Consider the following 11105-nt stretch of genomic DNA (forward strand, 5'->3'; position numbering starts at 1 on the left):
TAGTTTTGCCTTCGCTCTGCGCTTGTTAGAGTTTCAAGTTTCACTTTTTAAGGGCAACGGAAAGTGAGGTTCCGCTAATTATTGTAAGTTCGTGAAAAAAGTTCTAATTAATTCTGTACGTAAAGTGTTTGGAAAAAAAGAACAGAAACGAAATAGGAATAAAGTTTGAATGTCCGTCGTGGTAAATAATGCTCTTTCAAAACTGCGGAGTACGTGACGTTATCGAAAAAGACACTACGGTAATTTATTACTATGAATTGTTTATACCTGAGAATCGTAAAAAACCTTTTGTCAATCTACGCGTGTATATGATCTTTCATTTTTTATTTCCCGATTCTGTGACTAATTGTAATATAATGAATAGATTATCACATGTAGAATTCAAATCCAGTTGTAGAGATCACGTTATTTTATGGTTGACCATAATAAAGCTTGTATAATACGGTGAAGAGGTAAATTTTTCACTCCGCGAACGGAATTAATTAAGAAAGGAAAGTGGAAAATAATTTCTCGAATTTTTCTTCGAGCCAGTTTTTTTTTCTCGCCTTGCGTTTTCAGTTACGTCTTAGTTTTAAATTTAATTTATCTGCCCAGATTCGTCGTTCGTTTTTATTTTTCATTAATTTTTCCTACACCGTGTGTAAAATTTCCTTTTCAAACAAACTGTACGCATATCTTGAATTTCTTTTCACTCGTTACATGCGCCTGCGCACGTTTCTACATTAAATACGCTATCAAATGTAGTCTGCAGTTTATCGCAACATGTGGAGCAGATAATTGGGTCAATTCTCAAACCGGAAATTATACCTTCGGATAGAAAAGTTGATTGCGGATATTTGGTCGCTTCGTTTTGTCCAGCGATCGAGGTGGACGAATCCAGCAGCGATTTTGTACGGACAAAAACGGTAAAGAAAATCTCAGCATAGAACAAACAGATTGAGGGTAAAAAAAATTCGAAAAAACTGATCATCGTAAACTCCACGCCCGAACGGGCAACATCAACTTTTGAGGACAATTCTTTTTGCTCTCCATTTCCTCCGTGGTTGCTTTATTACGATTGTTCTACCATGTAAAGTACGATAAATCCAATTGTTTATAATTGCTTCACTCTGTTAGATTATAACGTTCGCTGAAGAGAAAAAAAAAAAAGGAAAAAACGGGAGAAAATAATCCAACAATTTAATTATAGCTAATAGCTGATTTTTATCTTCTTTTCACCCTAAGTTACACTAGCTAATTAATTAGTTCGCTTGATAGTTGGCTGTTTAAACTTTCTTCTAAACTCGCCGGCACGTCTATTGTTGTACATAGAAACACCGCGTCACAAGTCGAGAAAATTTTCCGGTCGATGTTTCCTTACCGGAAAAAAACGAGACCTCAAGTGCTAGGTCAAGAAAGAAACTTGATAAAATTAACGGATCGCAGATTTTATTAGATTGTATTTTTTTTCCCCATATCACAGGATTTTTCAAAACAATTTCCGGATGTTATTTTCAAAGAGAGAGGGTTTATTATACATATCTTATACGAATATGTAGCTCAAGCGATGATTGACTTACGCTCCGTACTTCCTACGTCATCAAACTAAGACTGTATACTTGAAAGAAAAAACAAGCAAACAAATTTCTCTCCGAGCATATCGAAGACAGTTTCAACTCTTTCTCGTAAAATTCTAATGGGTGCCTACTACAAATTGGTTTTGAACTAGTAATGAGTTATAAAATATTGTCCGGAAAATTTTACTTTCGAATCGATTGAAATAGCATATTTTGTTTTTTCTATGATGTTTGTTATTTGCGAAAAGATAACAGGTTAAATAAGCTTATTTTAAATACATTTATTTCAATAATAAGCTAGTTTTTAAGTCCATTTTTCAACGAAACCCTCTTTTGTTTGGGTCTAGAAAATGAAGTCGGGGTTTTTTCTTCAGAGAATTTAATGCCCAGCAAGAATATGTTTGGAAACTTTTATTAAACATAAACGGTTCGATAGCTACAGCATTTTTGATGAAAAAATTTTTTTTCGCGTGTTATTTAAACGGGAAATTTCAAATGGAAAGCGACACCTTTTAAAATTGAGCTAAAAATTTATCCAAGCGGGAGAATTTTTTTCTCAGTAAATAGACTCCTTTAAGACCATAGATTCGATGGGTTAGTTTTTTTGGCTCGCCCCAAAATATCTATATATTTTTACTTTGTACCGTGTGTGCTGCGTATCAGTACCAGTGCCAAGCAATAAATAAATGATCGAATCCGAGTAACAATCGCATCGTCGTCGAACGTCGAATATCTAAGTGCGCAACTGCACAGTTTTGCGAATATGCATAATTACGTTACAACGACAGAAACGCGAAGAGGATTAAGATCATACGCGTATAAACGAACGCGCGATACAAAACGGGGCTGTCGAAGTGGCTTCGGGAATAATATCGGTGTCATGGAAAGTTTAAAAGCAAGCCAAGACACACGAGTCGCTGCTCCTACTACCTTAACATCTTTAAGCAGACCGCGTTCCTAGGACTCTGATCGTATTTCCATATCTCAAGTCTCGAATAGCGCTAGCAGCATAGAACTGTCAGCGTTACGACGAGTATGTTACATCGATCGGGTGAATCTCCTTCCGTTTTTCTCGAAATTCTCCGAAAGACGACGCAGGACCTCGTTCACACTAACTTCGATCGTCGCCTTGATCCGTCAACGTTCGAATCGTGCCTTCGTCTCCTTTTGCTCAAAGTCATCGCTGACCGAAGGCTCATTTTCGGCGCTGTACGTAAGTCGACTTTGCCTAGTCAGGGGACTCTCACCTTTTTCTACGTGACCGAAACGCCGCCATGGTTGATCATGACAATGAAATAACCCACCGAGACGCCGACCGTCACGTACTGGACAGGAAACTCTGCCTCAGACCCAGAAATTTCTCGGGATTAAAACCCGGTCGAACCTGTTCCCGATTTCCTTTCGATTTTCCCCCATTCGGAATTGAAGCGAGAAATTGTGCGATGACGATTGCGTCGTTAATTTTTGTCAAGATTCTTAATCAGCAATCGTGAAATCGAAGCCAACGATGACGAGAGCGTAAGAAAATAAATAAGATCGTTGGAAAATTCGGATGGTAAGATTCTTCGGAGGGTCGCAAAGTGGTTGAAAAAAAAGTGAGCGTAACATTAGCATAAATATAAACCTGATTCGTTGCATTGTCGGCAAAATATTCGTAAAGCCATTTTTGTGCCTCACAGCTCAACGATGTCCGTGTACTTTTTTCAATCCATTAAACAGACGGGATGAAAAATCGTAGCTTTTTATCGCGTCTAGGAAGCGTAATGCCGAGCAGAGATTTGAGATCTTCGAGCTGCTGGGAATATTAGAGATGGGATCAGGAAGAGTTGAGAATTTCAAATCGTTCCAGTTCACGTCTTCTTACTTATGCCGGCTTGATGGATGCGAGTTCTTATTACATTCCAGGACGCAGAAACTCCTCGGTACGCCGATGGTCATTTGTCTCTTCTTCAACATCGCGGACGGCGGTAAAACCGGCTGAGAAATTACGTCGTTTGGATATTGAGCAAATCACAAACGATCCGCGGAGTCTTTGTTTCAACGGACTTCGGAACGAAACTGGTGGCAAAAATCTGGAGGTCGATTTGCAGGGTGGGGGTAGAAAGTAGAAATGTCGATTGATCGAAGGACCGGAATATCGAATCTTCATACACGCGAAAACATGATTAATTAAATTTAAAAATTTTGAAAGTTCAAGAATAGTAAATTGTAAATATAGAAAGTCGAAATGCAGAATGACAAAATATGGATATATCAAAACATAGAACGGCTAAATCCAGAATCTGCATACAATTTTTAATTATCGAGAGTAATTCTGACGATTCTACAATTCAGCATTCTATGTTCCGACCTTTCTATTCTTCCACTGCTCCGTATTTGGACATTCAACATTTTGAAGTTCTACAAACGAAGTCTTAGCTTCTTTACAAATTTTTCATTTTTACCCCTGTTCGGTTCGAAAACGCCTCTTAGGGCAAATTTTAGTTCCTGAAATTTTTCAAATTCGATTCTAATCGGAACATGGTCTCGACGCACGTCTCAACGCATTTCCGTTTCTGAATCGCGGACACGCGTGCATTCGAGAGTCAATTTCGCCGTTGAAGAGCCGTTAGCTCTGGGTTGCCAGATGCTGTGATTTCACATCCACCGTGACATTGTGCCATTACGAATATTATCTTGAATTTCTAATGTCCTATTTGACCAGGTTTTCCGAACAGGTGACAAGGATGTGATAGACGATCATAAACGCCTTGGAAAAATTGGCTCCTCGCAATTTTCCAGAACGTTTTTCACGAAGGAAATCCAAAACGAATTGAAAGAAAAAAATAAAAATAAAGTATAAACCCTTGGAGTTCGGTCTTTGGCCCCACTTTGTTTTCCGAAACTTGTGTAACAGGCGGGCTGAAAGTGTTCTACAAGTACGAATTACGTTCTGGCGTGGATAATTACTTTCGTACGTTTTTAAATTATGCAACATTTCGACCGCAAACAATGATTCGCACCAACGACGTGCGAGTGAATTTACAATACGGTATTATTCGGTTAGTACGGAAGTCACGCAATGCATTTTATGCTCTCTTGTTATTTTCTTTGCCCCAGTTCCTCTTCGTCCTTTCTTCCTTTTCGTTCTCCTTCGCTTCCCGGGTTCTTCCCTTTTAGTCAAAATTTTTCTCCGTTGATCCATACTCTTGGAAACCTGTATGGTGGGCTGATCATCAACGTCGGTGTATCAAGATCGCGGAAATATTCTCGACTACTGGTATAAAACGGGCGGTCGACGAGTTATGTAAGAGCAATTCATCGTTCCATGGAAACCGTATTAACAGAGATCATGTATTTACGCGTTTCCTGCATCAGTTGCCATTACAGTTTCCGTTACGAGTCCGTTCGAACTTTCTAATTCGGTCTTACAGCTACAGGAACAATTTACATTTTGTAAAGTGGTTCACAGATATTGCCATCAGAGAATTATTACCTAATTGGAAAGGAAAGAAAAATGAAGTCAAAGCTTGAAACGTGAATTTATTGGCCCGAAAGTGCGGATATTATTGATCTGGCATCTCGAGGGGTGCAGAAAATTACGCATCTGGCGAAAGGTTAATCTTAATTTACTACGAGCTTGAATATATCTTTTATTCAGAGTTCATTTAATCTCGTTAAGCCTCTGGAATTGAGGCGGGCGTTGCTCAAGATCTTGATTCATAATTTAAATCGTCAAGGGTGTCGTGGTCGACAAATTCTTATTCGTTTGTCAATTAACTATGGAGATATTTCACGGTGGTATTTAAGGAAGTAAATCAAGTTACGCTCTAAACCAAGATTAAATCTACCAATATTAACACCAATCATCTTTCCAGACGCGTTTCAGACGCAATTCAACCTCAACCGCGCATCATCGAGTAAGTAAATTGGAGAAAGAACGAATTCGAGTCTTTTCCTTCTCATAAATACATCAGGATAACGGGGAAAATTAATCGTATACCAGAAGACGAGGGCAGACCATGAACTCCTGTGTTACATAAGTACATTACTTTATTGGAAAATAATTATTCGTCGAGATTATTACAGGTACTCGTATTTTAATCTATAATTAGGCAAACTATTGACACAGCAAATCGCTGGGCAAGTTTTGGTATCCCTTCGGTGCGACTCCTCTCTTGATAACGTGCGGTATGGTCTTCGGAACCATGCTGTATAATCGGACAAAAGTTCGTCAGCTGAGCAATCGATCGGTAAGTTATAAAACGGGATGACCAACCTTATACAGTCGATTATCGGGCACACAGACAAGCACAAGGTGCAGCCAGTGCAGTCGTCGGTGACATGTGGAATGTGGGTCTCTTTGTCGAAAGTGATCGCCTGGTATCCGGAGTCCGCGCAGGCCATGTAACACTTGCCACAGTTTATACACATGTCCTGAAAACATAGAGGAAACGCGTTTAACAACCGTCGATGACAGATGGTTGCGCAGGTTAACGACGACCTACTCACGTCATCGATCAGCGCAACGACCTGTTGCTTATTGTTCAGCTGCTTGTAACTCCCGATGTGAGGCAAGGCCTGGCCCACGATGTCCTTCAGGGCAGGAACCGCGGCAACTGGCTGAGGTGCTGGCCTCAGCGGAGGTGGTGGACATCCGGGAAGATCGGCTGCCGCCTTTAACTCGGCGATTTTTTTCTCCCGAAGATGTTGGTATTCACCGTAGTAAGGGACGTCCTGGACCAGAATTTGGGTTTATCGATGTGCGTGGAAAGGTTGGGTGCCAAAAGTTGGGAGAGATGTGATTGGATGGATCCTGTCTAACGGTAATCTCATACCTTTCCCAAGGCGTGCTTTAGCGACACGACAGGCTTTCCCTTCTGGTGTTTGAACGTCGGTGGACTCTGGCCGTCCCAGTCTTTGACCTGTTCGAGACTCCTGAGGTACAGCAGAGTCTTCATTCCAATGACGTAGTCCTCGATGAGGGTGAAGTCCTGGTTCTGTATGGCACTTCCGATCTGAAAAACGCACAGACGGTGTATCGTAGAGTGTTCGAAGACGGTCAACCTTCTCAATTCACCTGTAAAACGGAAGCGCCGCACTGCAAAAACTGGAGTGAAACGTCCGCGGAATCGATACCACCGATGCCAAGTATAGGAAAGCCCGGAAGCGCCCGAGCTATCGAAGATATTGCTTTAAGCGCCTGCGGTCTCGTCGCATTTCCGGAAACTCCACCGTACGTCGTTTCCTTTGCCGATCCAACGGCCGGCCACGGCGATCCGTCCGCTTTGACTCCCATCAGACCAGATACCGTGTTTATCGCTGATACGCCGTCCGCTTTGCCTGCAAGTTCAGTGAGCGATAAAAGTACGTCACCATTGCACGGCACTGCAAAAATTGGTAAAAACTCACCTTCGTACGCTGCTCTTGCTATCTCCACGATATCGGTGATGTTCGGGGTCAGTTTGACGAAGAAAGGAATTTTCACGGCAGCTTTCACCCACCTCGAGATGTTCCTTACAAGCTCAGGATCCTGGCGATGAGATTCAGGGACTTTAAGAAGGAACTTGACCAGACTCGCGATTGAGAGTAATACGAACCTGTCCGCAAGCCAGTCCCATTCCAGATTCTCCCATTCCATGGGGACAGGACAAGTTCAATTCCAAGGCATCGGCACCAGCGGCTTCCGCCTTTCTCGCCAGCTCTGTCCAGTCTGATTTGTCGTAACTACACATTATGCTGGCGATGATTATCTGAGAACGGGAACAGCCGTTATTTTTGATGACGTAAAAGGAACAGCTCGAGATAATTTGTAGTGTTTGACTATTCGACCCTGTGAACAACCTTCGAAGGGAAATCCCTCTTCAGCTCCGTGACGCTGTTGCACCAATACGCCTCTGTCTTCTCACTTATCAACTCGATGTTGAGGAAGCTACCTTGTTCCGGTCCATAGTGATGTCGAGAAGTTACGCCCTTGACGATACGGGGTGAAACATTGGTCACCATATCCTGAGAAACGGGTGAGTAACCAATGATCATTGGACTATCTAAGACGGAGGAGGTGGAATGCTCGTTATTAACTGTCGAAGTAATCACCTTGTCGAGGGCGAACGTTTTCGTCACAGCGAAGCCCCATCCTGCTTCAAAGGACCTGCGAATCATGGCGCTTGTCGTAGCTGGTGGCGCTGAGGCCAGGCCAAACGGGTTTTCGAACTTCATTCCGAGCAGTTCGATGCTCAAGTCGACCTCGTCGATCGGCGAATGAAACTTAGGAAGCTGGGGTTCGTTGGGCACGAGATCACCGTTGGATTCCTGATAGAATCACAACGTCACATCATCGCTTCAAACTGTAAATCTTCAGGGGAATCACAGACAAAGTTGATCGTTCGAAATCGCACCTGAATATACTTGTGAATACTCCATGCGGCGGTTTTTCCATCGTTAACAGATTCGACAGTGGTTTCGGAAACCCCGGCGATATCTCCGCCGAAAAATACACCGGCCTCAGAACTGGCCATCGTGTTGACGTCCACTTCCGGTAGCCCCCATCGATTCAATTTCACTGGCGCCATAGCATCCTTGACTAAAATACAAGACTTTTGATCAATTTCGTATTAAAAACAGGGTTCGCCAATCGAATTCTGAGATTCTAACCGTCTGTGGCGTAGAGGCCAGATCCGAATGCGGATATGATGAAGTCGGCTTTCAGTCTGACTATTTGGTCCTCATCTTCAATCCATTCTCCGTCCTCGCGCTGCTCGGTACGATAAAATTCCATAGCTGCGATTCTGCCACCTCGAACGATCACCTCCTTCGGTGATTGGAATGGTACGAATTCGCACTTTTCCTCGCGGGCCAATTCCATCTTGGAAAAGTATCGAATTATATCAGAGGGTGAAAATAGACTGCTTTTGAATGCGCATACGTCGCTTTTATAGACCCACTGACCTCTTCGGGAACGGCGCGAATGTTTGTGAAGCCTTTTCTGAACACGACAAAAACTTTCTTTGCCCCGCAGCGTAAAGCTGACGTGGCGCAATCGAAAGCCGTGTCTCCGGCACCGAGGACGATCACGTTTCCACGCAAACTGGGTAAGCTTGTGCTCTTGCAAGCACACATACCCGGCTTACTGCTCTTCGCTACCACGGGAAGAAACGTTTTCGACGTAAAGAAACCCATTTCCTCAGTAAGATCTTTGAATATCGGTACAATTTTTGGTTCCGGAAGACCGATACCTATGAAGATAACCTTGTAATCGGAGTTCTTCAGCCCCTGAAATTCCATTCCGTCTTATTAAACGTATTCGAAAATAGTAAGAAGGGGTTTCGAAAGTGGGGAACAAGCTACAAACCTTAACGGTCAGATCTTGCGTGGACAAACTTCTCCCGTGCTCAATTTTCACCCCCAAATCTTTCATCAGATGTAATTCGAACTGGATAACTTCGTAGGGAAGACGGTACTGCGGGATTTCGGATGAACTCAATCCTCCAACGTAGGATTCTTTCTCGAATATCGTAATGTCGTCGTAGCCCAAACGCGCCAGGAAGGTTGCGCAGGATATTGACGCCGGGCCGCAACCAATCAACGCGATTTTCGTGTCAGCGTGTTGGACGGTTTGTCCTGGGATTCTTGTTTGTGGGATTCTCATCTGTTTGAACACCTGTTCGACGTGAAAAAGAAAGTCATCTCACTCTTCACTGAGTATATATGGTAAATATATCCTCTGCCAACCACATCACTGACAATAATCGATGTCGTTTCTCTCCTGTTACGAGACTCACGTCAGTGGCAAATTGCTGGAGTCCCCCGATGTTGATTGGCCCCTCTTCTGTGGCGAATAGGTTGCATCCTCCGACGCAAAGGTCGCTAGTTGGACAGACCATTCCACAAGTAAGTCCCAAGGGATTGTCGGACAGAATAGCTCTGGCTGCCCCGTAATAATTTTTGTTCGAAATCGAGGTGATGAAGCTTTTTACGTCCAGCTGAGTCGGGCAAGATTTTTGACACGGAGCATCGGCGCACTTCAAGCATCGTGCTGCTTCCCGAAGAGCACCTCTCTCGCTCAAAGTCGTGTGCTTTATATCGTCGAAGTTTTTCGTCAGTGGAACACAAGACTGAAAAATTTAAACGATCCGTAATTTGGCCTGTTCCAAGACCGATTCAATGATTTCAACTCACGTCGCATTTTTTCCCGACGTTCCGCTTCCAGTGCTGCTTGTTCTTCTTCGTCTGCGCCGAAGGCACCAGATTCGTGTAGTTCTTCACCTTTGGATTCAAGATCAGGAGATTCTGAAACGGAAACGTTAAACATTAGCCTCTTCCCTCTCTCTGTGACGTTTATTTTCCAAACCACTGCAGGCGATCATCAAGCTTAATCGATTCTGCAAAAACGATGCCTCAGCCACGGGCAACGTTTACCTAGTTTCTCACCTCTAGCTATGCCACCCAATGACGGACAGAAAGGGAACGAAAAAAACAAGTGAAAAATACCACAAAACATCTCTCTCCGCGTCGTACTTTGTACTCCGGATGTTATGACTTGGAAGCTACTATACGCGGAGTAATAATTTGCAAGACGAATACTTAAAACGCTTGACATGGAATTCTGGGACGTTCAACCTTGGGGCGAAGAACAGAGTTGAAGTGATTGTTCAGCTTACTGGGTCGGAATTCCTACGTTTGCATTAAGTCTGGTACCAGGTGCGTCAATTATACTTTGAGCAGTACGTCAGTGATATCGCGCTGATGCAACGCACAAACGGCAACTCAGGCTTTGACGTTCATAAACGATTGTCTGAATATCGTATTGAACTTTGACCTAGATATCGAATTCACGCATACCCAGTTCAAATTGGGTCTCACTCTCGTTTGTCCTTTGCCCACTTGTTCGACTAGCGCAATACGTCAGGCTACTTTTTAGTTTGTTTCGTGTCCTCGTTAACCATTTTATCATAGCGTTTGAAAGTGACGCGCAGTCGCAGGCTATCATCGTCACGGTCACGACAGCCATGCGACAATGTTTACTCGTGATGCTTTCGAGACTCGAAAGTCTGGCAATAACTGTAGTAGTACACAGTGGTAGTAGTAGTAGCGGTGGTGGTACAGAAATTGGAAAGATTAATTTTCCTCGGGTTCCTAACTAGCGAAACTCCGAGTTGAATTGTTTCTATGCTCACTTCGATGTCGGGTATATCCTTGCTCAGCAAAGTTGGCGTTGGAGTCATTTTGAAGACGAAGTACTGTCACAATTTATTTTAAACAAGGTGGTACTAAAAGAAAAAAAAAAAAAAATGAAACAACGAAAGAACTGGTAAACAACGAGTACCACAACTTAACAATGAGAGGTGTGAAGTAGCAATCGATGGATCAAAAGAGGCACTGAAGCAACTGACTTCGAGTCGCCTAATGACCGAGTAAAACTAATACAAGAATTAAATTCGTAAACTGCGCTTTAAGGTTCAGCAAAATTGTTATCGTTATTGTTATTATTATTGGCAACGTAGCCGCTACAGCTGAAGCAACTCTGTCTCCGAGCTGTTGGTATCGACTGGCCTCACTGAAAAGCCGTTC

General features: G+C 43.0%; 1 protein-coding gene across 1 annotated transcript; it reads right to left on the minus strand.

The window, feature by feature from the left end:
• Positions 1-5572: 5572 nt before the first annotated feature.
• On the minus strand, positions 5573-11056 carry LOC124306295 (dihydropyrimidine dehydrogenase [NADP(+)]). Its single transcript, XM_046766829.1, has 16 exons — positions 10712-11056; positions 9714-9824; positions 9317-9649; positions 8887-9195; positions 8484-8807; positions 8190-8400; positions 7934-8118; positions 7632-7847; positions 7380-7544; positions 7136-7288; positions 6948-7068; positions 6616-6878; positions 6374-6553; positions 6048-6272; positions 5815-5972; positions 5573-5746 (listed from the first exon to the last, which is right to left on the minus strand). The coding sequence occupies exons 1-16, from the start codon at positions 10757-10759 to the stop codon at positions 5656-5658; spliced, it is 3093 nt and encodes a 1030-aa protein (XP_046622785.1). The 5' UTR covers positions 10760-11056; the 3' UTR covers positions 5573-5655.
• Positions 11057-11105: the final 49 nt, after the last annotated feature.

Source organism: Neodiprion virginianus, chromosome 5 (genome assembly GCF_021901495.1).
Source record: "Neodiprion virginianus isolate iyNeoVirg1 chromosome 5, iyNeoVirg1.1, whole genome shotgun sequence".
Classification (NCBI taxonomy): domain Eukaryota; kingdom Metazoa; phylum Arthropoda; class Insecta; order Hymenoptera; family Diprionidae; genus Neodiprion; species Neodiprion virginianus.

Excerpts from the sequence above, each read along its gene's own strand:
- LOC124306295 (XM_046766829.1), bottom strand. The coding sequence starts at position 10,759 with ATGACTCCAACGCCAACTTTGCTGAGCAAGGATATACCCGACATCGAA. Across the intron at positions 7,848-7,933 it reads GTATTCACAAGTATATTCAG|GAATCCAACGGTGATCTCGT; the intron begins GTGCGATTTCGA and ends TGATTCTATCAG. Across the intron at positions 6,879-6,947 it reads AGCAAGAGCAGCGTACGAAG|GCAAAGCGGACGGCGTATCA; the intron begins GTGAGTTTTTAC and ends CTGAACTTGCAG.